This window comes from Prunus avium, chromosome 4, assembly GCF_965620075.1.
Source record: "Prunus avium chromosome 4, drPruAviu1.hap1.1, whole genome shotgun sequence".
Lineage (NCBI taxonomy): Eukaryota > Viridiplantae > Streptophyta > Magnoliopsida > Rosales > Rosaceae > Prunus > Prunus avium.
Genome location: NC_142287.1, coordinates 14,546,799 through 14,574,605, shown reverse-complemented (window position 1 = coordinate 14,574,605; position 27,807 = coordinate 14,546,799). Strand labels below are relative to the sequence as shown.

Genomic DNA, 27,807 nt, shown 5'->3' with positions numbered 1-27,807 from the left:
TGTGATTGATCTCCCTAACTTTTTTCCCCTATTGATGTGGCTAATCTGGATGGTTTGGTTCAACCAATTAATCTGGTTGAGGTTAAGACTAGTCTTTTTAATATTGGTGGGCTTAAAGCTCCTGGTGTAGATGGGTTCCCTTCTTGCTTTTATCAGAGTCAGTGGAATCAATGTGCTGGTGATATTTTTCAAATGGTGGTGAATGCTTTTAAGGAGTGTCGAATCCTAGAGATTCTTAACTATACTCTAATCACTTTGGTCCCTAAAGTTGACAACCCACAGACTATGTTGCATTTTCGACCCATAAGCCTTTGCTCTACCCTTTATAAAGTTATCTCCAAAGTTTTGGTTGCTGGATTAAGACATATTTTGCCTCATATCATCAGCCCTAACCAAGTAAGTTTTGTGCCTGGTAGGCAAATCACAGACAACATACTTATTGCTCAGGAGTTGATGCATAAATTTAAGCTGTCTAAGGGAAAGAAAGGCTTTATGGCTTGGAAAATGTTATAAAAAATATACAAAATATAGTTTTCCTTTTCCGTAAAGCCAAACACAAAACATATTATATTATAAATAACATATAAATAAACAGGAAAGCTTTTAAGGTATAATGAAATTGAAGAAAACAAAATAATAGGTAAGTAAAAGGAAAATAAATAATAAGTAAGAAGGTGAGTTTGATATGGTGAAGCACGTCAAAGACGTTGTCCTAAAGCCTTTGTAGCCTCCCTACGTGCAAGTACTGACGGTTTACAAGACTCCAATATACGACCCCTTGTACACAAACTCAAGATCCGCTATGAGCATGTTCATCGACAGATATGGGTATCCAAGTCACAGAACCATTGCCAAAATAATAATATAATGTAGAGAATATATATAAAAGTAGAAAAGGAAAGATTAAATTGGAAGTTTATTGTGTATGTGTTAGTGGAGTTGGGATTACCTTATCCTATCACTAAACTGATTTTGAGTTGTGTTTCTACTATGAGGTATCAAATTTGCATGAATGGTGAGCTTACTGATCAGTTTCTTCCTAAGAAGGGCATTAGACAAGCAGACCCTCTATCTCCTTATCTCTTTGTGATGTGTATTGAGAAACTATCTCATCTTATTTGTGATTTTGTTAAAAAGGGAGTTTGGAAACCAGTTAAGTCTTCACAATCTGGCCTAGCTGTGTCTCATTTATTTTTTGCAGATGACCTGGTTCTTTTTCCTAAAGCTAATTCTACTCAAGCTAGGGTGCTAAAGAGTTGTCTGGAGAGATTCTGCAGTGCTTCTGGGCAAACAGTGAACTATGATAAATCTGTTGTTTTCTACTCACCAAATACAAGTAAGGAGACAGCTAAGGAGGTAAGTCTGATTTGTGGCTCTCCTCTTACTAAGGACCTTGGTAAGTATCTGGGCATGCCTATGTTGCATTCTAGAATTACTAAATTAACTTATGGCAGTTGAATTGATAAAATGCATAAGCGGCTTGCTTCTTGGAAGTGAAAGTTTCTTTCTTTAGTTGGTAGAGCAACTCTTATACAAGCTGTCACTTCTGTTGTTCCTATTTATGCTATGCAAACCTCCAAGTTGCCTATTATTGTTGGGCAAGAGTTGGACAAATTAAATCGTAATTTCTTTTGGGGTGGCAGTGAGAAAAAGCATAAGATCCACCTCTGTCAGTGGGATTTAGCTTGTGTCCCAAGAACAAGGGGGGTTTAGGTTTTAAAAAAACTACTGCCATGAATCAGGCACTTTTGGCTAAAGTTGGGTGGAGATTACATAAAAAGGACAAGGGCTTATGGGCTAAGATTTATGAGTCTAAATATCTTAAGGGGAAATCTATCTTAGATTCTTCTTTGATGTTTCGACAGGATTGTTCTACCACTTGGAAGGGTGTTATGTATGGGGTGGAGTTGTTAAGGCAAGGAATAGGTTGGAGGGTTAGTAAGGGGGATACTACTAAATTTTGGAAAGACAGTTGGCTTATTGATGAGCCTTTGTTGAAGCATGATGGGGTCTTGCATATTGAGGATATAGACTGCTCTGTTTCCAGTTTTTTCAAAGATGAGTGGTGGGATTTGGATAAATTACAAAGAGCTTTAACTGAAGATCTTGTTCAACATATTGTTAACTATCCCGTGGGTTTTGCTAGTAATTTGCAGGATTGCCAGATTTGGAAAGGAATTGCTAATGGAGTTTTTTTTATGTAAAACTTGCTTACAATATATTCTTTAATGGTCCCTCATGGCTTGATTATAGTTTCAGATCTTTGTGGAAACTAAAGATACCTCCTAAATTGCAGACAATTGACTTTTGATTCTTCTTGTGGTGTTTGTGAGTGGCCTATTGAAACTACATTACATATTCTTCATGATTGCTATAAGGCTAGAGGTATATGGAATTCTATTTTAATGCCTAGCCATCATGGCCATTTCTTTCAAATGATTTTCTGCCTTGGTTCCAGACTAATCTTCTCTCTCAAGCAGTTTGGTGTAGTAATATTCCCTAGAGTCTGGTGTTTATCTTTACTTGTTGGTATGTGTGGAAATGGAGAAATCACCAAGTTTTTCAAAGGGATGAAGATGTGCCTTTTGATCCTAAACAGCTTATTGTTCGTGCTGTCCATTAGTGGTTTGAGGCTTCTCATATCTTGAGTAAGCATAATCATAAAGTCCATATTGAGCTAAAGTGGGAACCTCCTATTGCTGGCCAGTTCAAGTTAAATGTTGATGGGTCAAGGAGGAGTGGCTCTGGACATATTGGTGCTGGAGTTATTATTAGAAGTTCCTCTGGAGATTGGGTCAGTGTTTTTGCTGTGAACATGGGGAAAGGGCAAATTCTTGAGGAAGAAATATGGGGATTATTTTTTGGGTTGAAGCTTGCTGTGGACAAAGAGATTAATAACCTTCTTGTTGAAATGGATTCAGCACTTGCTGTCCAATTGATCCAGAAGCAGGGCCTTACTGATGTTCATCCTCTTGCAGCCTTAGTTGCTAGTTGCTGGGGTTTGATGCATAAGATCAATTGCTGCAGTGTTTATCATGTTTACAGAGAGAAAAGCAGTGTTGATGTTGCTGATTGTTTGGCAAATTGGAGCTATAACTTAGACTTGGGTCTTTATTTGTTGAGGGTTAATCATTTTATTAGTCTCTGAACTTAGATCCGATTTGCATTTGAGTACCTCAATTTCCAAAATGATTCCCGTGGTCCTTTAACTTCACTTTTGTTAGGACAAATGGTTTTGCCGTTAATTTTGTTAACTTTTCTGTTAAATGTAGGGGCAAAATTGTATTTTTGTATCAAAATTGATTAAAATATGAATAAAAAACTAAAAAATTAAAATTAAACTCTCTCTCTCGCCCCCTCTATCCCGATTTCTACTCCCCCCCAAACTAAAATTTTCTTTTTTTTTGTTGGTTTTTATTTGATTTTCTTTTATTGTTATTTTAAAGATATGATTTTTTATTCATTTTTTTGGTTTTAATATAAAAATACCGTTTTGCCCCTGCATTTAACAGAAAAAGTTAACAAAATTGATGACATGACCATTTGTCCTAATGAAAGTGAAGTTAAAGGACCACGAGAACCATTTTGAAAATTGAGGTACTCAAATGCAAATTGGGTCTAATTCAAGGACTAATAAAATAATTAACCCTTTTTGTTGATGCTCCAACTGAGGTTGGGCCTAGTTTGATTGATGATTTGCTAGGAATTACTAGAACTCGGCTAGTTTCTACTAATATGTTGGTGTAGGTGATTCCTTGGGGTTTTTTCCCCCTTTTTTCATCCCAAAAAAAAAATTCCATATTGGAGTGCACTCACCCTTAATAAGAAGACATAATTTTGTACTTAAAAAAAAAAAAAGATAACGGGGTATTTTTGGGTCCTATTTTATTATTCAAACAAAACAGAGAGAATGAAGAGACAGAAAGACCAAAAAGCAAGTGTCAAAAGAAAATTGAGATAATCCCCTCCTCCTTCTACCTTTTCTCCCTTCTATTTCGAGGTATCAGCATCTTTTTATTATTTTCCTACACTTTCTCATATGTAAAAAAAAATTTAAAAATAAATATAATTCCACCTCTCTCTCTCTCTCTCCCTCCCTCTTCTCTCTCTGTGTGGAGTTAAAGCTGTTTCTCTCTCTTCTGCAACTCATAATCAAAATCAGATCATACTCACCTGGATTTTCTCACCTTTTCCCTCACTTTTTCGCCTAGATTCTCTCTCACACTGACTCGAGTCAGTAAGTCTGTGACTCACCCTGTCACCGATTCCGTAATTCTCGGAAACACTAAACTCTCGCCTCATTTCTCTCTTGGTTTCGTTCACACTGGACGAAGCTTGTGGACTTCACTCGAAGACTCCAAGCCTTTGATTTCTGTACAGTTCTGCAGCTGAAGCTGAGCAAATTGGAGTTGAAGTAAAGTGGCTACGATGGTAGATGTAAGTGTCGGTGGAGATTTGGGGCTGTTTGAGAGCGAGGATATGGGGTTCGACTTGGAGACTGAGTTGAGAATCGTTCAATGGCAGTGTTTGGTTTTGAGAGTGAATGAGTCCCGGATTGGGGTTTAGAATTTAGAGTTGTTTAGGGCTTTTGAGGAGAAGAACAAATGTCGCGGACTGATAGGATGCCTTCCGATCTTAGCAGGACCGGGCCGGTCGAAAGAGACATCGAGCAGGTATTGTGCTACGAATTGTTTTCGATTCTTTTGCGGTTTCAGTTGGATCATCTGCAGTTTTAATGGTTTAGCTGAAATGTTGAATGCCTAGTGTATAATAATTTGCTTAAACGAATTTGAAGATATCATTGACCTCAAGTTGAGTGGTTTGTTTTGTGGTATGGGATGCTATTTTGGTGGTGAAGATGATGCTGTTTCGGGTTTTCTTCAATGTGATCAAGTAGCATTGTGTTGCTTTTAGCATGAAATAAATTGTTGAAGGAGATTGTAACTTATGGCATTTGTAGCGACTGTAACTCATGGAATTTATAGGAGCGCATTTAGATTTAGTCATGGACTTTAGTAATTGCTAACATTGATATTTGGGTTGTTGTTCAAATGGGGATGACAGACAGTTGACTATTGGGTTTATCTGTTTCAGTGTTTCCTGTTTTTAAACATAGTTCACAGTTGGCTAATCAGGCAATGCCTGGTTTCTTTTTCTTCCGGTCATGTTATTGGTATTTTCATTTTGCTGCCTTTTGAGATAGGATTGGGGGTTGGGTTTGGTTGCTCTAAGCTCAGCAATGACAGACTGTAGTTTACTGTATGAGTCTATCAATGGGGTTGCGGTTACCTTGTACATAAAAGAATGCAAAACACCAATTAAATTGGTCATCAATCTGAGTAAGTCTTGGTCAGCTATCTGTTGCTGAAATCTTTTCTATGGTGTTCACTGTTTTATCACAGACAACGAATTTTCTCTATATAGTGGTATACAAATATGAGAAGGTCAGGGAACTGAAACTGGATCAGCAGCAGTATTTGTTCCTTGCAAATGATGATGGCTGATGCACATAATTTGGAGAACATGAAGGATGTTTGAAGTGGTTTCAGTATAATTGTATCCATTCAAAAGGTGCCGGCTAGCGACCATGGGATACCAAAGCAAAAAATAAAATAAAAGAACCAAAAACAGAAAACAGAAAAGAAGAAGAGCAGATGAAGAAGAAAGGGGGTTAGTGGAATAGGATCTTTCTTTGATGATAATCTGTGGCAATAATTGAATGATGATGAAAACAAATTAATTTTTTAAGATTTGGAGAATCAGAATGTTCTCCCTCATCCCAATCCTCCCTTGCCGATGTGTTACTCTTCCCAAAGAGTGAATTGTCGGGAGTGGTTACTGTCATCTTTAGTTAATTCAATTTGATTATTTATCGATGAAATTTAGTACGGCCTAACCATGACATTACCTGATCCCATGATTATTACGCTATATAAGATTATGGGTTTCTGGAAAATATTAAAATATGGTGAAACTCAATATGAAGTCTTCAAAGGAATCGTAATACTAGAATTCATTTTGAATTCTTGCTCCTCCATATTTATGCACTTCTTCCTTAAAATATCTATTTGCTCTTCATAATTTATATAGTTAGGTGATTAATGCTTATGCAGGTGATTAATGCTTATGCAATTTACTTATCGTTTCCTGTACTTCTCTATTGTTCTTCTTCTTAGTATTTTCTTCCCATATGCAAATGTGCTGATTATGTTTAACTTAGATTCTAGATTGTTCTTTACTACAGGCTATTACTGCTCTGAAGAAGGGGGCATACTTGCTCAAGTATGGAAGAAGGGGGAAGCCTAAGTTTTGTCCCTTCCGTCTTTCCAATGTAAGTTTGGTCCTGAATTTCCTGATTTACTATTGTAATATGGTATGTCTGTCTGCCTTTCTTCATATCTATATTGTTCTTTTCTTTTCCTTGCAACAGTATCATATGCATCCTTTTCTCCCCCATTTGAATGTTTTTCCTTTCTGATAATCAGTTCATTTGAAACTAGATTTCTTCTCTGCCTCCCACCCCCAAAAGGTATGAGAATGGGTTGGTTTTGGGACCCAGGAGCCCACCTCAAACCCATACATAATTATGGGATCTTAAGTTCTTAGCCCAACCTTGTCCCAAATCGAAGACAGCTTTAACAGACGGAGTGTGGAATAATGTGGTCTGTCTTGTATGTGTGACACCATGCATTGGAAAAAAAAAAATTCTCCTTAAAAGGATAAATCCAAAACTTTACATTAGAGGTCAAAGGAACTGATGATCAGAGATTCTAGCTCTGTAATTAGGTTCTTTCTCATTGTTGAAACCTCTTTCCGCATATTGGTGGGCATTATGGTATTCTTTTCTTCCGCAACTCTATTTATCTCTCAGAAATGCAGAGCCATATAACCTTTACGCACCTCCCTAGTACTTTTACTCACCCAGAAAAGGTCTCATTGTAAGGAATTGGATAATAAAAACAACCATGCTGATAAAATTTCTGCAAGTAGGTTTATTGACAGCTAAAGCGTTGTTGGTTTTAGATGTATGCAACAATGCTTTTAGCTGTATTCATTGTTTCCAAAAGTAGTCATACAGAGTTCTACACACTCAATATCCATATGAGATAATAGTGTTGTAATTTGTGACAACTCAAATGCCAAGTAACAAATTGAGAAAGTTAAAGTTATAGTAGCTTTAGTGCCATCTTTGAACAGAGGAAGATTTAACTACATTAACATCTATTCAGCAACAAATGAATCAGGAACTGATGATCAGAGATTCTAGCTCTGTAATTAGGTTCTTTCTCATTGTTGAAACCTCTTTCCGCATATTGGTGGGCATTATGGTATTCTTTTCTTCCGCAACTCTATTTATCTCTCAGAAATGCAGAGCCATATAACCTTTACGCACCTCCCTAGTACTTTTACTCACCCAGAAAAGGTCTCATTGTAAGGAATTGGATAATAAAAACAACCATGCTGATAAAATTTCTGCAAGTAGGTTTATTGACAGCTAAAGCGTTGTTGGTTTTAGATGTATGCAACAATGCTTTTAGCTGTATTCATTGTTTCCAAAAGTAGTCATACAGAGTTCTACACACTCAATATCCATATGAGATAATAGTGTTGTAATTTGTGACAACTCAAATGCCAAGTAACAAATTGAGAAAGTTAAAGTTATAGTAGCTTTAGTGCCATCTTTGAACAGAGGAAGATTTAACTACATTAACATCTATTCAGCAACAAATGAATCAGGAACTGATGATCAGAGATTCTAGCTCTGTAATTAGGTTCTTTCTCATTGTTGAAACCTCTTTCCGCATATTGGTGGGCATTATGGTATTCTTTTCTTCCGCAACTCTATTTATCTCTCAGAAATGCAGAGCCATATAACCTTTACGCACCTCCCTAGTACTTTTACTCACCCAGAAAAGGTCTCATTGTAAGGAATTGGATAATAAAAACAACCATGCTGATAAAATTTCTGCAAGTAGGTTTATTGACAGCTAAAGCGTTGTTGGTTTTAGATGTATGCAACAATGCTTTTAGCTGTATTCATTGTTTCCAAAAGTAGTCATACAGAGTTCTACACACTCAATATCCATATGAGATAATAGTGTTGTAATTTGTGACAACTCAAATGCCAAGTAACAAATTGAGAAAGTTAAAGTTATAGTAGCTTTAGTGCCATCTTTGAACAGAGGAAGATTTAACTACATTAACATCTATTCAGCAACAAATGAATCAGGCTGAATCAGATCGTGTTGAAGTAATTAGCTACCCTATGCTGGTTCCTCCGCAACCCTTTCATCGTATCCCTTTATTATCTACAGGTCTTATATGATATTTATTCATGGGCATGTAACTGTGGTTAAAAGTTGTGCGCTCTTTAATACAGTAGTTTCATGACCTGTCTTTGCATTCTTGCTTTCAGGATGAATCAGTTCTAATATGGTTCTCTGGGAAAGAGGAAAAGCACCTTAAGCTGAGCCACGTGTCTAGAATTATTACTGGGCAACGCACCGTAAGTGTCTCCCTGTTAAGATATCTGTATATCTGTACTTCACATGTTCGATAATATATTAATGAATATTAAAAATGTGGTTGCATGGCTACATAATGTGATGAGTTTTGTGATTGAAAGATGGTTGCAACCCTGAAAAGGTTGCTATTATTTTGATCGATTACTTGTAAATTTTGTTTTCACAAGAATTAGAGTACATATTGCCATCATTTTTGTCCAAACCTTGCATAAGCTGATTTGGAGTTGGATAGAATCAGTTACATCTGTTTTAACCTCAGCCTGGCACCTTATTTTGGCTACTCTTTTTAGATAAGTTCTGTGTGTAATGGGCCCCAGTTAGTTGTCCTACTTGCCAACTTCTTGCTCCTTTAGTGCACTTTAGCATTAATCAGGATGCAGTTGTGCTGATACCAATTGCTTGACCAGTGATTCCCCTTGTTCTTGAAGCTTATAGCTTACGTTAAAGCATACTTTGCACTTTGTAGAATGAGGTACAAGTTTACCTGTTTTTGTTTTTTCTATCTTTTGTCTCTCGATCATGTCATTCTGGATCGTAGGAAGCCTTGAATTTCGCTGCTCATATGCCGTTTCTTGCTCTTTCTCCTTAAATTTGTTGGTGTTCTAACAATGGTTCCTTTGTAATTTTTTTTTGTTGAAATTTTGTGATACGTGTAAAACTCGTGCTTTCTCATTATCACTATCGCATCTCAGTGATTATGCCTGCATATATTTTTTTTTTCCCATGATTGATTTTTTTTGCATTTTATTTAAACCAGAAGCTCCATGTGTTTATACATCTGCAGTAACTTGATGTTAAGTTTTGCTTACAATAGAAAGATAATTGATGTTAAGTCAGAAGTTTTTCTGTTTTGTACTGATCAAACATGGTCTTTCATTCTTCCAGCCAATCTTTCAAAGGTATCCACGCCCTGAGAAGGAGTATCAGTCATTTTCTTTAATATATAATGACAGATCACTAGATTTGGTAAGATTTATTCTACTTATATCCAGGTCTTCGTATAATAGCTTCTATTCTACTGTCAAATTAGAAAGCTTTTACTATTGTTTTTTTAAATTTAGTGATCTGTTTCTTCTGTAGATTTGTAAGGATAAAGATGAAGCTGACGTATGGTTTAGTGGTTTAAAAGCATTGATATCCCGCAGCCAACATCGAAAATGGAGAACAGAGTCAAGGAGTGATGGAATTCCATCTGAAGCAAATAGTCCTAGAACATACACGCGTAGAAGTTCTCCTCTTAATTCTCCATTTGGTAGTAATGATAGCTTGCAGAAGGTATGGTTTCATGTTCCTTTGTGTACTTTTCTTCATTTATGCTGAAAATTGAATTAAATCCTTTGTCCTTTGTTCAATTCAGGATAGTGCAGATCACCTTCGCCTTCATAGTCCATATGAAAGTCCTCCTAAAAATGGTCTGGATAAGGCACTATCAGATGTTATACTGTATGCTGTTCCTCCCAAGGGTTTCTTCCCTTCAGATTCAGCCAGCGGTTCAGTACATTCTGTGTCATCTGGTGGCTCAGATAGCGTACATGGGCAGATGAAGGCAATGGCAATGGATGCTTTTAGAGTTAGTCTATCCAGTGCTGTTAGCTCATCAAGCCAAGGATCTGGACATGATGATGGTGATGCCTTGGGGGATGTTTTCATGTGGGGAGAAGGCACAGGAGATGGTGTTGTGGGTGGTGGTTCTCATAGAGTTGGAAGTAGTAATGGTGCAAAAATGGATTCTTTGTTGCCCAAAGCCTTAGAATCTGCAGTTGTACTTGATGTCCAAAACATCGCCTGTGGTGGACGACATGCTGCTTTAGTGACTAAGCAAGGGGAGATTTTCTCTTGGGGAGAGGAATCTGGAGGCAGGCTTGGGCATGGTGTTGATGTTGACGTTTTGCATCCAAAGCTCATTGATGCACTTAGTAGTATGAACATTGATCTTGTTGCTTGTGGTGAGTACCATACTTGTGCTGTTACTCTTTCTGGTGATCTGTACACATGGGGTGATGGAACTTACAATTTTGGTCTACTTGGACATGGAAATGAAGTGAGTCACTGGGTGCCCAAAAAGGTGAATGGACCCTTAGAGGGTATACATGTCTCATCAATATCTTGTGGACCCTGGCACACGGCTGTTGTAACCTCGGCTGGGCAATTGTTTACTTTTGGTGATGGTACTTTTGGTGTTCTAGGCCATGGAGATCGAAAAAGTGTTTCAATTCCCAGGGAAGTGGAAAACCTGAAGGGCCTTCGCACTGTGCGAGCAGCTTGTGGTGTTTGGCATACTGCTGCCGTTGTAGAAGTCATGGTTGGGAATTCAAGTTCCAGTAACTGTTCTTTAGGAAAGTTGTTCACTTGGGGTGATGGTGATAAGGGTAGGCTTGGGCATGGTGACAAGGAAGCAAAACTTGTGCCTACCTGTGTTGCTGCTCTTGTAGAACCCAACTTTTGTCGAGTTGCTTGTGGACATAGTATGACAGTTGCACTTACAACGTCTGGCCATGTCTACACAATGGGCAGTCCTGTTTATGGTCAGTTAGGAAATCCTCAAGCTGATGGAAAGCTCCCCACTCGAGTTGAGGGAAAGCTCTCGAAGAGTCGTGTGGATGAGATTGCTTGTGGTGCCTATCATGTTGCAGTTTTAACTTCAAGAACTGAAGTTTATACTTGGGGAAAAGGAGCAAATGGTCGTTTAGGTCATGGGAATATAGATGACCGGAGTTCCCCAACATTGGTTGAAGCTCTGAAAGATAAACAAGTCAAAAGTATTGCTTGTGGTGCGAATTTTACTGCAGCTATCTGCCTTCATAAATGGGTTTCAGGAGTCGATCAGTCAATGTGTTCGGGTTGCCGCCTTCCATTTAACTTTAAAAGAAAGCGCCATAATTGTTATAACTGTGGGCTTGTGTTTTGTCATTCATGCAGCAGTAAGAAGTCGCTTAAGGCTTCTATGGCACCAAACCCCAACAAACCTTATCGTGTCTGTGATAACTGCTTTAATAAACTGAGAAAAGCTGCTGAAACTGATACTTCTTCGCAAACTTCTATGAGCAGAAGAGGAAGTATCAATCAGGGGTCAAATGAGCTTATTGATAAAGATGATAAATTGGACTACAGATCTCGTGCGCAACTTGCCAGATTTTCTTCGATGGAATCTCTGAAGCATGTGGAAACCCGTTCTTCAAAGAAAAATAAAAAACTAGAATTTAACAGCAGTCGAGTCTCACCTGTTCCAAATGGAGGTTCACAGTGGGGAGCTCTCAATATTTCTAAATCTTTTAATCCAGTATTTGGGTCATCGAAGAAGTTTTTCTCAGCTTCTGTCCCTGGATCAAGAATTGTTTCTCGAGCTACATCCCCAATTTCGAGGCGCCCGAGCCCACCTCGTTCTACAACACCAACTCCAACTCTGGGTGGACTTACATCACCAAAGATTGTTGTAGATGATGCTAAAAGGACAAATGAAAGCCTTAGCCAGGAGGTTATCAAACTGAGATCACAGGTACCCACTACTTTTCATTTTATTTTGCACAAGTAGAGCATAGGTGTGCGGCACTCTAGTAAGCCAGCTGCTTGTGAAAATTGAGCTTGTTTACTTGATTGTCTTTCTCTCCTTTCACCAATTTTTATTGATGAAATAAATATTTGTCTATGGACCTCTGTACCACTTAATTTCAACTTAACATATTTCATTTTGGATAGAAATGTTAAACATTTAAACATCCAGTATTTGCAATGTGCCCTGATGAATATGTGGATTACTATTGGCAAGCATGCCTTTTAAATATTTCATCGTTGGTCTGATGCTTAAAATTCTCAAGTAAATGCCTCTCAACTGTGTATGCTACTTAAACTTTGAAATGATGCATAACAGTGAAGGAAGAGATTGGTAAACATCCTTTTATCTCCAAATCAGTAGCAACAATTCCAGCATAAAGTGGTTAGTTTGGTGTTGTGGTTTACAGTAAATGTGTTATATGACTGTCACATATGTACTAACATAGGACCACGTAGGTTAAGAGTTTCTTTCAGGTCCGTCATGAGTCAGTTATGTTCTTTTGGGTTTGACATTATGCAAACCAAATTTCGCACTGATACCTAACCAATTTTTTATGACGATAGTTATTTCCTCAGGTCTGAGTTGATAGGGATTTTAAAATACTTTAAACAGGCTGAAATGGTTTTTGGTTGACTTGCTTGTTCCATCTAAACTTAATGTATTTGTAGTTGGATTGGCCTGGATTTTTAGGGCGTCCTCCTATGATCTATCTTTGGTGAACGATTAGGCGAAGCATAAAGTAAGTGGTTTAGGAAGTAAATGAGTCAGCTATTTTAGCTTGCAAGAATTTCAAGCAACCACGAGAAAGTCTGTCCAACTTTTTGAATTTATGATAGTAACTATATACAGTGCAATAGTAGATACCAAAGTCCCCCTCCCCTCCTAACAAAAGAAATTGTCTCTTGACACGAAGATGAAATATGCCTTTTGATAAATGAGTGCCAAATATAATTTAATAAGCAATAGAATTTCAAAAAAATCAAGATGGCAAAGAGCCATAATTTTTCTGGACAAAAATTCATCAACAGGTAATTGAATTTGAATTTTGTTATTTTCAAATTAAAGGCAGACAATGATGCATGAGTTTTTGTGCTTAAGTGACTAAGCAATTAACAATAAGAAAAAGAAAGAGCAAAAGTTAGAAAGTGAAACAGTCATGTTAGTTTTTCAAATAGAAAAATGATTGTATTCTTAGATAAGATAAAAACACAGCAAGAGAGAAAACAAAGGAAAGAGAAAAATTAAGCAATTGAAATAATCATGTTAGTTTTTCAATTTGTAGCAACATGACTGTTTTCTTAAATAATTGATTTTATGATTCTACTTTGATCTAAGAAGTGTTGTTGGGCTGTCCCGTACCCTTCATATTCATTATATAGGACCCAACATTCATATTAGGCCTGTTCAGTTTTGTCTTTTTGCATTATGTCTGACTAGTTTTTATCTCTTAGGTTGAAAGTCTTACTCGAAAAGCCCAACTACAAGAGGTTGAGCTGGAAAGAACAACTAAGCAGCTGAAGGAAGCAATAGCAATTGCGGGTGCAGAGACTGCAAAATGCAAAGCAGCAAAGGACGTGATCCAGTCACTTACCGCCCAAGTAAGATAGATGTTTACGTGTGTTGGTAAAATAGTTATTGAAATTCACCAACCATTGTGTCAAATGTAGCCTGTTAGTAAGATTGACAAATAATTGTTATTTTCCAACCATTGTGTCAAATGTAGTCTGTTAGTTAGATTGATAAATAATTGTTCTTGATAAAAATATGATTGAATTCTTGCTAGAGTTCTTTTTTACCGGAAATAGTAAAGAAATGGGTTCACCTCAGTTTGATTTATGGTTTTCATTGGACATGTAGTGGCTGCTTGGTTAGTATCTCTGCTAGATATTCAAGTTGTTCTACCTCACGTCATAACAAATGTGTTTTACATGTTAAACCACATGGGATGATGTTTCATTGTCACCTGTAAATTATCTACTGTTCAATGTAATTTTCCCGAGTCAGTTCTGGAGATCTATTAAGTGGTCAGACCGTTGTAATAAAGCTTACTGTGTATTTTCACTTATGCTCTGGTTGGCCTAGTCTTGCTGATGGTTCATTTTGTGTTTCGTATATGGTGACCAGTTGAAGGACATGGCTGAAAGGCTGCCTGTTGGAGCAGTGCGGAATATTAAATCACCTTCTCTTGCTTCTTCCTTGGGTTCTGATCCTTCCAATGAAGTTTCTTGTCCTTTGACTGACCGATTGAATGGTCAAGTAACATGCCAAGAACCAGACTCCAATGGATCAAATAGCCAGTTGCTTTCTAACGGGTCCAGCACCACCGGTACCCGCAGTTCAGGTCACAGCAAACAAGTCCATCCCGATGTAGCAACTAGAAACGGGAACAGAATTAAAGAAAACGAATCTCGTCATGAATCTGAATGGGTTGAGCAAGATGAGCCTGGTGTATATATTACACTGACTTCCCTACCAGGAGGTGCAAAGGATCTCAAGCGAGTCCGCTTCAGGTATACCGTACTTACCTACATAACTATATATGTGCGTGCATGTGGTTGGATTTTTATTTTTGATGGGAGTGCATATGTACAAGGATAATGTTTTCTTGTCAGACTGGCACGTATGAATTTGCGCTACACTTTCAGGCAAGAAATATTTTCCAACATAAAATCATCTAGCATGAAAACATTTCCATCTGTATATGTGTATGTGTAAATATAGAGAGATTGAGAGTCTTTTAGATCCATTATATAAATTTACCATAAAATCTGTATACTTAGTATTCAACTCTATATCATTGTTGAATGCAGTCGGAAGCGATTTAGTGAGAAACAAGCAGAAGATTGGTGGGCAGAGAACCGGGCAAGAGTGCATGAACAATACAATGTGCGCATGGTAGACAAGTCTAGTGTAGGCGTCGGGAGTGAGGACTTGGCTCGCTGATATGTGAAAGTCATTTGTACATGAAATGACCTTTTTTCAGATTCAAGCTTGGGTTACTAAGGTCGTACTGGTTAATTAGCATTGGTTTTTATTCTTATAAAGGATTGAGAGAAGCAAGGCTTGGTATAGGAGAGAGAATTTAGATGGGTTTGATTGCCTCTTTTTTTTCTTTTTAAAAGAATTTTTAATTTACCATTTTTCCTTGATCTCTAATTTTTTTTTTTTTTTTTTTTTCTCTCCTTGAGTTTGTATTCCATTTTTTCCCTATGTTCCTTGTGTGGGGGTTTGAGGGTGAGAAATGTAAATTCCTATTAGGTTGCTGGCTTTTGTGGAAAGCAGCCGCCATGTAAATTCCATAAGCGAGTGCATCTGCAGATTTGTTTCTTTCGTTTCGGCAATGGTTTATAAATGTGTTCAGGTAATGATACAAGCAGCTGTAACTTGTAATGTATGTCGAAAGGCAATGGTTTTTTATTTCTTGATATAAATGATATTGGGGAAGGGGGGTCTAATGAGTAAGTAACCACTTGAGCTACAAGTTCCTTGATTACTGTATGTTGAAAGACAAATCTTGATTAACCACTATGTTTGAGCAAATCTCTTTAATCCTCCATGGTCAGTCCTAATTAATAAAATGACGTTCCAACTAAAGGAACGAATAGTCGTTGTGCATTGGGTAGCAATGGCGGAACTATGAATTTTTCAACAGTGGGCTAGCTAAAGTTATTAGCTTAAATTCAAGTGCTCAATATTTTTTTCACGTACAATTTCTAGAATTTTTTTAGAAATTAAAGTATATATTAAGTTATATAAACCATGCACATGGGGTGACACCATAGTGGAAAAGTGGGCCAAACTCTCTCCCTACCCCTCAAGTGCACCCGGGTTAGATTCATGTAAGAGACAATCTTGAGGGATGATTATAAGCCTATAGGTTGACTAGACAATGGGTTATTAGGCTACATTTGGGTGAACTACTAATCTTTTATAGAGTGAAATCACATTAAAATACATATAATGTTATAAATGCATGAGTTGGTGGATGATCACTTTACCTCTTAGTATTCCACCGTTAAATTTTATATAACATATGCACTAAGTATTTGTAATTAGTGCTTATAACCTATATGTATATTGTAAATTATGATATTCAATCTCCTATCTTGTAAGCTTATAAATAGGTGGTTTTACCCAAAATTAAGTATAATAAACATAGTGAAACTTTATCCTTAGCATATCATTTCTCTCTATATTTTCTCCATCTAGTTTTATAACACGTTATCAGCATGACTGCTTAATATTTTCTCATTTCTTACACCACAATGATATGTACAACTTGGACGATGCAGTTGCGCATCTATAAAATACCAGTGTACGATGTGGGTATCATACATACATATTTTTATTATTGTTTCATGATATGTTTCACGCTTTAGTTTACTATGTTAAATTTTGTTTGGCTAATCCTTGTGCAGATCATATAATTAGCATAGATTATATTGAAGTTTTTTTTTTCACTTTAATTTCTTTTATTGCAAATATAAGAAACTCAATGATGGCGTTCACTTTATGAATCATGTACCTGACATGATATAGCCAAGAGTAATTGTTATTATTTTTTAAATATGTACGGACGTTTTCTACAATGCTTGTTTCATCTTTTTCCTTTTTCTTTTTGTCCTTTCATACTAATGGAAATTTTGTGGCAATTACAATATAAATAAAAGGGTTTACTCGTGAAATACCCCCTGAACTTGTACCTCGCTTTCAATTAACCCCCTATCCTTTTTTTTTAGAAAATTAAGGATATGAAATTTTTTTTTTCGCCAATTTCCCCCCTCCGTCTAAATCTACAACATTTCATCCAATTTGCCATTAAATGTGAGGGTAAAATAGTCATTTTGTATGTGAAAAATAAATAAATAATGAAAAATAAAATAAAAAATAAAAAATAGAAATAAAAACTGAAAACTCTCTCTCTCTTTTCCTTCTTCTTCTTCTTCTTCTTTTTCTTCTTCTCTCTTCCCTCTGTCTCTGTCTTCTTCTCTGTGGCTGTTTCCATCTATGGCCATTAAGTCGTGAAGTTGTGAAGTCGTCATCGCCATCGTCAAGCCTAGATCTTGCAGCCGCCGTCGTCGAGCCAAAACCGTGGGACTTGGGGGCAAGGGTTGCGGATGGGTTTCGGCTGGGGCTTGGAATGGATCTCGCGTGGGGATGGGTTTCGGCTGAGGTTTTAGGGTTTAGGGTTGATGGGGTTGCTGAAGGAGATGTAGATGGGGGAGGGGGGTTGGAGATAGGGTTGCTGGGGGAGGGGAGTGGCGATAGGTTTGGTTTAGTGTCTTCTTTTTTTCTTTTTTTTTTCTTTTTGTTGTTGTTGTTGTTAATTTTCCTATTTTTCTATATTTTTTTTGTTGTTGTCAATTTTCCTATTTTTCTGGGTTTCTGGGTTTGTAGATGCTGGCTGGGAGGAGATAGAACTGGGGAGAGGGGGGGGGGGGGGGGTGTTGGGGGGGCGATACACCCTATTTCTTGGTGCTTATGGTTGGAAATAACTTGCTTCTGTCAATAGAGACTGAAGATTGGGTAGCAATGAAAGAAAGGGGCAGCGAGGTAGAGCCATTGAACATATAAATGATTGTGAGCTGACAGACCACCCCACTTGAGAGGTTGAAGACAACGGCCTGGGTTGTTGCTTCAATGTTTTTTTTAGGGGGGGGGGGGTCAATTTTCTTCTTTTTCTTCAATTTTTTTTTTTCTAAAAAATAATTTTTTAAAATGATTTAACTGAAAATTGGATGAAATGTTGGGAATTTAGACGGTAGGGGGGAAATTGGAGAAAAAAAAAAGTTCATATCCTTAATTTTCTAAAAAAAAAAGAATAGGGAGCTAATTGAAAATTAGGTACAAGTTTAGGGGCCAAATCACTAGTATACCCTAAATAAAAAAGATATGATGGCCTATTATGACAGGACCCGACCCAATTTCCACTTTGAAATCTGAGCCGAACCCTGTGCGTGTCCGACACCTGGCAAGTGCCGGCCACAAATGACCTAATTGCCCTTCTAGTCAAGCTTCACTTAAAACTGGGGTTTGACTTTTGCCGAAAAATTTCAGCAGAGTCTCCCCTGCGATTGGACCAATCCCAAGATTACACCTGTCAAACATGCATATAAAAATATACACCAACTGCCAGCATACAAAAATTTACATACTAACAATTAGACAAGTGTTCTAGGGCAATATCAGAGCTCTACACAGATTAGGTTACAAGTATAAAATAATTAAACAAGACCCTACTTTGTCAAGGAAGGTGGCGGATGATGGACTCGGCCTGGTGGTGGCTCACTGTGCACGCTTACAGCCTGGGGGCGCAAAACATTTAAAAGGGTGAGTGGACCAGAAACAAAGCTTTAAAAAAATAGCATAAAAACATACTAACCCCACTATAAAAACTGTTAGAAAAACTAAATCATTTATGATATAAATACTCGTACTGGAATCACTGCATTCATATCTATATATAAATATAATTAATCACATACTTGGTCAAACATTAAATCATTGAAAGCATTGAAATCAATTTTTACTCTACCACCAGGTGTACCCATTTATTATTTCGTCAATTCCTTATAATCCGTCAATTCCCTTAATTGCCGTCAATTCCTTTAGTTTCCGTCAATTTCATCATCGTGCCACCAGAGTGACACGTCTTAGCAGACCTCGAGAAACACAAAGTCACCCGAGCCGCAATCCTAGCAGAATTCAGGGGACACTTGGTCGGCCTGATCCGCAATCCTAGCTAGACTCAGGAAACACTGGGCCCACCTGAGCTGCACACCTAGCACCACACGGTTCGAGTGTCCCCGAGACTCGTGGGGCTGTGTCAAGCATGCTGACCTACCCAAAGGCAACTGGATGTCCGTCGACATCATTATAACCGAAGGCAACTGGATGTCCGTAGACATCGTTTTAACCGAAGGCAACCATTTAAATCCGAAGACAACATGTTTATCGAAGGCAACCTTAATTACTCTTGGGTACCTATGGTGGTTTCTAAATATATATATATATATATATATATATATATATATGAAATTCTAAAAAGATTTAATAAATATAAGAATTCTTGTTTAACTTAAAACTCTGCCGTCATTTATCCTGATATTTAATTAGAATTTCCTTTTCCTATATCCTTTAAGGATATCCCACTCGGCAGCAAATAAATTAAAGTATTTAAAAGCGCATATTAAAACTATGCAGCTCTAATAGTTGAATAAAACTTATTCAAGATCAAATAATGAAAATAAATTGCATAAACCATTTATAAAACAAAAAGTCCACTCACAGATACTCTGAGCTAGCTGGACCCTTTGAAGGTCCCTCCTGCGGGTCACCTGGTGCCCGGGTGCCTGAATAACCATCATGAATATTTTATTAATAAATCTGCTCAGGAAAATAATATTAAATTAAAAACCCTGACCCCCGACTCCTAAAAGTGCGTGCATCACTTTAAAAGGCATTCCTATGCCCACATTAGCTTTTCCTCTCAGTGGACACGCTTTAGAAGTATCTCGGGACTCAAAAGCGATAAAGTCCCTAAAAGTCAATTCGGGACCCCGTGGGGTCCACGACCTCAGAATTCCAATCCGATCATTCCTAGAGGTTCCAATAGGCCTAGGACACATGTCCTGAAAGTTTGGTCTCGATCGGACGGTCGGATTACTCACGATCGCACGATCGGACGAACGAACGATTTCCGTAATACTAACCCTAGGGTTGGCCTTTTCGGAGTATCCGGGACTCCGATTAACAATCCGTCAAATCCTATACGACCCTTAAAATACCTAGATCAACATACTACAGTTTGGCTATGATCCAACGGTCTGAACATATTGAACCCGGAAATCGCACACTATGCAAGATCCGTTCGGGGTTCAAACGTTATCCGAATTGAGATCCGCGAAATCCTACGCGCTCGTGAGGACACGAGGATTATTCTAGGACCAAGAGTGGCTCCTGTTACCTGATCCACGCGCCGCCCACGCGCCGGCAGCGCGTGGGTGTGCATAGTAAATTCCGACGGCCGGAAAATCTCCAAACCGGCGGTCGGTAAAACACCTAATTTGGAACCACTTTTGTTCTTGGACTATGGCCAAAAAGTGGCCGGAAATGACTGAACCCGAGCTCTCAAACTGGCAGAATTTCAAATCAAGAATTAACCCTTCAAACCTCAAAATTCCTTAAAACCTACCCAACCATCAGCTAGAACGTGAAAATCAGTCGAATTTCCATACCTAATTCATCCGATTTGGTGGCCGGATACCACGAACGGAGCCGACGAAATTCTGCCAAAATTGATGCGATTTTCTGGTTCTCTCCGGCGATTCGTGGCGGTAGGCGGCGGGGAAAGGGTCGGGCTGAGCTGCTGAGATGTCGCCGGTCCTTTCTCGGCTGGTCCGGCGTCCTACGGTGGTCGGATGGTGGTGGGTTATGGTGAAGGGAGGTGCGGCTGGAGGAAGAAGAAAACAGGGGTGGGGGTTTGGTGTCGCGAGGAAAAAGAGAGAGTGAGGAGAGAGAAAGGGAGAATCAGTTTTAAAAATAGATATTTATAAAAATACCCAATCCTAGACATGTATTTATAAAAATACCCAAGCACTATTTAAACATAGAAACATACCCAAAACGGGTTTTGGGTATGTGTGTAATGATGGGTTTTGGGTATGTTTATAAATGGGTTTTGAGTGTGTGTAATGATGAGTTTTGGGTATGTTTATAAAGTGTTTTGGGTGTTGGGTATTTTTATAATTTCAGCCCCCATTTTGGGTATTTTAGTGAAACTCCCTTTTAAAAATCTGATTTCTCAAATTTACCATTTTGCCCCTCTCAGTGTTTTGATCGTAATTCCTTCGTTACAAGTCCGATTCGAGTCCACTACGTGTCCACGGACTCGTTTTGTCGCGCCCTACGCAACAGTACAAGTGGATTTCCCAAATTCATTCTTGATCAAAGAGTCAACTTTAAACCTAATAAAATATTCTAAGGGTATAATTGTCTTTTCCTCTAATAAAATATTAATTAAATATTATTTAAGGATCGGGTTGTTACATATTAGTTTACTTGTATGCGTGTATGATTAATCAACAAAATCGATTACATGTTATTATTTGTAGTTGACAGGTATAAATTATAAATAAATGTTTTGATTTATTTTTATCCTTTATGCATATTTTATTTAATTGGTTTGTTTACCAATTTTAAGCATGTTTTTAATTCATTACAATATGTTACGATGAGTTTGTATTATACAAAAGATCAGGGCCCGAAGTTCCTCGATCCTCATTATATAACTAGATGAGGACCTCGAGTCCTTTTGATTGAATCGGAACTTGAAGTTCTTTGATTCCAAATAATTGAGGGCATGAAGTTCAGCGAATTTAAAGAGCACATAAGGACATGAAACTCCTTGATTTTGTATTAATCAAAATCAGAATTCTATGAAGCCTACATATGTCAAGAACCCCGAACCAGAAGTTTCGAGTGCATATACATCAATTGGAGTATGAAGTTTAAAGCACAACTATTAATTCAATTTATTTAGATCTACGTATTCGAACTTGAAGTTTCGAATATATGTTGATATGAGTATGAAGTTCATAGTTTTTCATGGATCCTAATACTATATATGAACCTGAAGTTCATTACTTATTTGTGCCTATATGCACCTGAATTGGTTGGAAATCTAATTCTTAAACTTGTAGTTTTATCTACATATTGAATCCACATTAATATTGAATTATCTTGGAATTTCATAGTCTTTAATTTATTTATTTTATTCCTTATTTATACTATTTTACTCATTTTATTTTGTTTTATTTTATTTATGTTGGGTTATTTGTTAATTTCGTTTTACAATGGTAATGTTTTGTATTACCGCCCCAATATTGACAGCCAGATGCGTCTATTGGAGAAACTTCCTACTTACTTTTGTGGGTAGGAAGTTTATGATGTTATGAACTAGAAGTTCATGAGGCCCTAATATTACACAACTATTACAGTAGTTGAAGATTATGATGTCATGAACCAGAAGTTCATTGATCGGATAACTTTTATGTTGTGGCATGACTATCTTGGCAATCCATGTTCTACAATGATACATAAGATTTTTATAAATTTGTAAGGACATCGTTTAAAGACTCAAACTATTGTCTTGTCCAATAAATATCATTACAAAGAATGCTCACAAATAAAGCTGTCATAAGATCATCTCAGTCAAAAATTGACTTTGAGCCCTCTTTCCTTAAATAATTCAAGGGGATATTTGTGAGCCTATACAACATTTAATTATGGATCATGTTAATACCACTTTGCAAAACCCAAGGGAAGGTGTCGTATAGTAGTGTAGCTCGGAAGTCTGAGTGTCGTTTCCACAGAGAGTGGTGTAAAGAAAATAACAGAGATGAAAAAGAACAATTGTGATTGAGAAGTAGATTTAAGCAGGATTTGATTTAAAGAAAAATTAATTGATTAAAACACTAAGGCATTGGGGTTCCACTTTTAACATAAGCATGCAACTCTTAATAATTTGATCCACAAAATATTTTCCAATGTAGTTGTTCAAAATAATTAAAGCTCTTTTTAATTTCCTTTAGAAGTATTCTAAGCATAACTTGTACCATTGGCAACAAACTATCAAAAAATAAACTTCATCAAAATTCTATTAATCTTTAGTAATTCTCTTCTCTTTTAAAAGTATGAAAGTTTTTACTACACAATGGGAAAAACATGATTGAACCCATGAAATAGATTATCAAACATTCATCAATTAATTAAAAAAGAAAACTACAAATTTCATTTGAACAAAAACTACAAAATCACATTAAAGCTTAAGTTTGGATCAAACTAATGAAAATTACATACTCATATTAAAAGCTTTCCCCATAGCCTTAGCTAGGGAGTTAGTTTCCCATAAAATAAAACTTAAAAACAAATTAAAACTAGAAGAATTGGAGGAATGAGAGGGAGCTCAAGAGAAGATTGTGAGCTTGGTGTGTGTTTTGAAGCTTGAAGACTTCTCTATTTATTGGGCTAAGAAGGAGGAACATCATGATGAATTCCAACACCACATTCCTATTCCAATACAATCCATAACTCCCACTTCATCTTGTCTAAGTTAGTGTGGTTGGAATCAATTCTTTTTTGTTTGCTTCCATCCCATACTTTTTTTCCTTTCTTCTTTGGGCATGGGTGTGGCACTTCATGCATTCTTTTCAATTCTTTAGCTACTGCACCTCAAGCTTTCTTCATATGGGTTTCAAAGGTGTTCAATTATGGCTGTCTTTTGCTGCCAACCCATGTGGGTTTTCTTTTGGTTGTTTGGAAAAAACGATTCTTCTGAACCAGGCTTGGTGTCTAATTCCCTAATTTGATCATCTATTGTCTAACCTAAACTAAGCATTAGGAATCCATTAAACATAGAAGAACATTTTAAACAACCAAGTATGTATCTAATCCCTGTTGTCGAATGTCCATACATACTCTTCCTATTCATAGTTCAATTCGAATTAAAGCATGGTGTCTACTCTTAATTCAAACTAAGATAGCTAACATGCAAGCCTAAATGGTGATCAATCATTCAAACTAGCATATTAACTTATAAGCATAATGAATAAGAAAAAAACCATAATTGAAACTTGGAAGCTAATCAAACTTGAAATTAAAGAAAAGAATTTACATAGCAATGAAAAGTAAAGTGGAACTAAGAAAAACTTAAGAAGAATTTCAGCACAAAGATTTCATTACAACAATTGAAAACTAGAAAGAGAAACTAAGAGAATTTGAGGGAGAGAAGGGAGGGGATCTCTAGAGAAGTGCTTGAGAGCTCCCCCCCTTGGGGGTGTTTTATGAAGCTTGAAGACTTCTCTATTTATAGGGCTAAGAGGGAGGAACATCATGACGAATTCCAACACCACCATTCCTCTTTTAATACAATCCATAACTCCCACATCATCTTGTCTATGTTAGTGTGGTTGGGATCAATCCCATCCCATACTTCTCTTGCTGCACCTCAAGCTTTCTTCACATGGGAATTCAAAGGTGTTCAATTTGTCGCTGCCTTTTGCTGCCAACCCATGTGGGTTTTCTTTTGGTTGCTGGAAAAAACGATTCTTCTGAACCAGGCTTGGTGTAGGAAAGCCTGAGGTTTCAATATGTATTCAATGAGGCTCCAATTTGGATATGTCATAATAGACACCCATTGGAACAACGTTTATAATGAATGTATTCCCATTTGAGCAGTACAAGTATACGTTTTGGGCCTTGCAAGTTGACTGCCAAAAATAGACTGGAATTGACAATGCATTGTTTTGGGCTTGATCTTCCCTCCTACAAAATCTGGAAAAATCTGGATCTTCAAACCCTTTGAATTATCTTTCCAAGCATATGCAGCCCAGCTCAAGGCAAAATCAGAAAGCCCTTCAAATGTGATATTCGGCCCAGTAACGCAGATGCTGCCGAATTTTACCTTAAGTTGCCAAAACTTGTATAACTTTCTCTAGAAGACTCGAAATCATGAACTGTAAAATTCTCCAGAAACTAGACTTCCGCATCTTTTCAATGATGTATGGCTCATCATCTGGTTCTTCTTGAGAAAGTACAGTCCAATTCGTGAAATTGACTGATCTGCAGACGCCGATGAGCTAACCTGTCTCCAAAATGCATTTAATGAGTCTCAAGGTTATTACACTGAAACAAACACAAAATTTATTAAAAGCACAAGTTTAACTCAAAAACATAATCAAATCATAAGTTAGAATGGTACAAAATGATATATAAATATGCACCGATCACCGTTAGGGGGAGTAATGGCAGTTCCTGAAGAACATCGTGAAATAGTGTTGAATCGGTCCGCTTTTGTCTCATCAAAGGATAATGCATATATAAGTTATACATATGCTAACATGGATTGATATTCTCGTATCACAATCCATTATGGTGACTATATATATAATGCATGCTTGGAGCATGACAGAAATATAGGTTCTAACGACTTAACTCTCAAAAGTGGAGATTATTTGAAAAATTCATGCCCTATAAAAAAAAATAACGCTCTATAAGAGGTTATGATCCACATATTCTAAATAATTCATCGTAAAAGAGATGTATGTCCCATAAGTGACAACATAAGCCCCTGAAGAGGCATTAGTACCCCAAAGCAATGAGATGCTTATAAATTATGCATGCTCATGCATATGAGAATTGTGGGATCACAAATCGATGATACATTTGGTTTATTAGTAGCTACTACAATCATCAAGGGCTATGATTATATTAAATCTCGCCTTATGAATGTCGACAAGTTAAGGGATTGGCCAAAAAATGGAAATAGGCAATTCCATTATGAAAGGTTGGATATTGAACCTATAACTCAAACACCAAATTACAAATGTTAAGTATGAAGGTTACGGATTGGTGTTTGTGAAGTGAAATAAGATCACTAATATGACATAAGGTTTCCTGGTAGAGACATGGTTTTAGCCTCCCATCTCATCGTAGATGCATCCACATTTCTATAAGTACATTTGTTATTTTAACGTGAAACTTTTAGCATGTGTTAAATACATATTTTTTAAGACTATATGGTACATGGAGATCCTCAAATCTCATGAAATGTTTGAGATATATCGCATGAAGCAACCCCTTGAAGGATATATAGTACCACGATATTCTTGATTAAGAGTTAACACTAAGAGTTTGAGTATTTTGAATTCAAATTTGATATTGTTGTAACATATTCTGACTATTAGATTAGTTGTTGATGCTACGAAAGAGTTCAATCATTTGAAAAGTGAAAAACAGGTCGAATAGTGTGATAAACGATCATGAATGAAGACAATGTTGCTTGTATTGCTCAAATCAGAGAAGGGTTCATCAAGGGTGACAGTTTTAGAAAAAAGTCTAGAGATTGGAGTCAAACAAATTTGTTCACAAGATAATATGGCGAACCTTTTTACAAAAGCTTTTCTGAAATCTATATGCCAAAAGTTATTGAAAATCAATGGGAGACATCAATCAAGGGGAGTATCCTAGTTCTACTACATACAACACATATGCGCATTGTGTTATGTTTTCCTATTTAGATCGGTGCACTAGATACTAAGTTATATCAGGTTTGATAAGGGTTTAAATTAAGTTGTACCTTGAGGCCCAAAACCTTGTGAAATAAGGAAGGGTTTTGAGGCCTATTAAGGGGTTCTATTTATTTCCATTTATGCGTGAACCGATTAAGTGGGCTTGAAAGAGTAGTCAAGTTGGCCCTCGGTGATGAGTAGAGACGACTTGACCTAGCCCTATATAAGCTTAAGGCCCTGCTCTCATCAGACGTTCTCTAAACCTATTCTCATCATAAGGAGAGAGCTGAAACAGATTCTGAGAGAGAGCAGAAGTCTTGAGTTATTCCTGTTCTTGCTAGGATTGTTGCTGCTACGGATTGGATGAGTTCAAAGGCTGTGTACTCAAGGAAGATGGCTCCACGTATGTCTTCATGTCTTTATACGTATTACATATTTGTGTGAAAGATCTAGATTGTGTATTAAAGAAATCTAACACGTTGTACTCTTTTCCCTTCGATTAGGTCTTTGTCCCACTGGGTTTTTCCTAGCAAGTTTTTAACGAGGCAACATAAGCGCATCGAACACCATATTAATGATCCAAAAGAAAGTTTCACTCTTTTTCCCTTCACTTCGATTTTGTCCCACTGGGCTTTCCAAGCAAGGTTTTTAATGAGGGAACTATGTCATTGTATGGTGGACATCCAAGGGGGAGTGTTATAAATGCATGATTTGGTGGATGACCACCATACCTCTGAGTATTCCACTGTTGGATTTTATGTAACCTATGCACTAAGTATTTGTAATTAGTGCTTGTAACCTATAGGTATATTGTAAATTATTGTATTCAATCTCCTATCTTGTAAGCCTATAAATAGGTGGTTCTACCAAAGATTAAGTATAATAAACATGGTGAAACTTTATCCTTAGCATATCATTTGTCTCTATATTTTCTACATCTAGTTTTATAACATATAATTTTTTTTTTCATACTTTTTAAAGGCTACTTGGGCTAGAGCCTATGGTAGCCTTGTTGCTAGTTCCGCCCATGCTGGGTTGAGACGATCACCCATTTTTTATTATAAAGTTTTTAACGTAAGTATAAAATCAAACCAATAATAATATTTCTTCTATAAATCATGTCAATAACGAAAAATTAGTTTGAGCAAAAATAATAATACTAGTAACGAAAAATTGGGCTGCATATACAGGCCGTTCTATATGGTGTGTGCATGGGGCAGTTTATAAAGAAAATATTAGCAAGATAGATCTGTTAGTACTGGGCTTGATTTTCGGACATATTTGATAGGAATTAATGGGTCTCAATTTCGATCCAAAAATTATGGGTCACAACCATACTCTGAGACTTGCAAGTGGATTATGGTGTGGAAGGTTAGGAGATTCTCAAGGCCCACGCGTGGACATCAAGTAATAGCAATTATGAGCCACTTGGGTGAGCCCAGGATCCAAGCCTTATTTTGAGTCCGAAGCATGGGGAAGAAACGGATACCCCTTCCGGCTCCTCTTATTGGCTTTGTAGGAATCTTCTATCACAAATAATGTTGACACAAATGTGCAACTCATCCACACTCTAATTCCTTTTCCATTTGAGTTCCCTTCTAAACAGTCTTAGCAAGTGGTCGGAAAAACCCCAAGGATTTGTTGTTAAGCATAGTCATAG

At 37.1% G+C, this 27,807-nt stretch overlaps 1 protein-coding gene across 1 annotated transcript; it reads left to right on the top strand.

The window, feature by feature from the left end:
• The first annotated feature begins 3,962 nt into the window (after window positions 1-3,962).
• LOC110766369 (PH, RCC1 and FYVE domains-containing protein 1) lies at window positions 3,963-15,494 on the top strand. The gene is made up of 9 exons (XM_021969686.2): window positions 3,963-4,673; window positions 6,245-6,331; window positions 8,417-8,506; window positions 9,411-9,491; window positions 9,606-9,800; window positions 9,883-12,021; window positions 13,530-13,676; window positions 14,203-14,588; window positions 14,889-15,494. Exons 1-9 carry the CDS (start codon window positions 4,605-4,607, stop codon window positions 15,019-15,021), a joined length of 3,327 nt encoding a protein of 1,108 aa, XP_021825378.1. The 5' UTR covers window positions 3,963-4,604; the 3' UTR covers window positions 15,022-15,494.
• The last annotated feature ends 12,313 nt before the right edge of the window (window positions 15,495-27,807 follow it).

Excerpts from the sequence above, each read along its gene's own strand:
- LOC110766369 (XM_021969686.2), top strand. The coding sequence starts at position 4,605 with ATGTCGCGGACTGATAGGATGCCTTCCGATCTTAGCAGGACCGGGCCG. Across the intron at positions 6,332-8,416 it reads GTCCCTTCCGTCTTTCCAAT|GATGAATCAGTTCTAATATG; the intron begins GTAAGTTTGGTC and ends TCTTGCTTTCAG. Across the intron at positions 14,589-14,888 it reads CTCAAGCGAGTCCGCTTCAG|TCGGAAGCGATTTAGTGAGA; the intron begins GTATACCGTACT and ends TGTTGAATGCAG.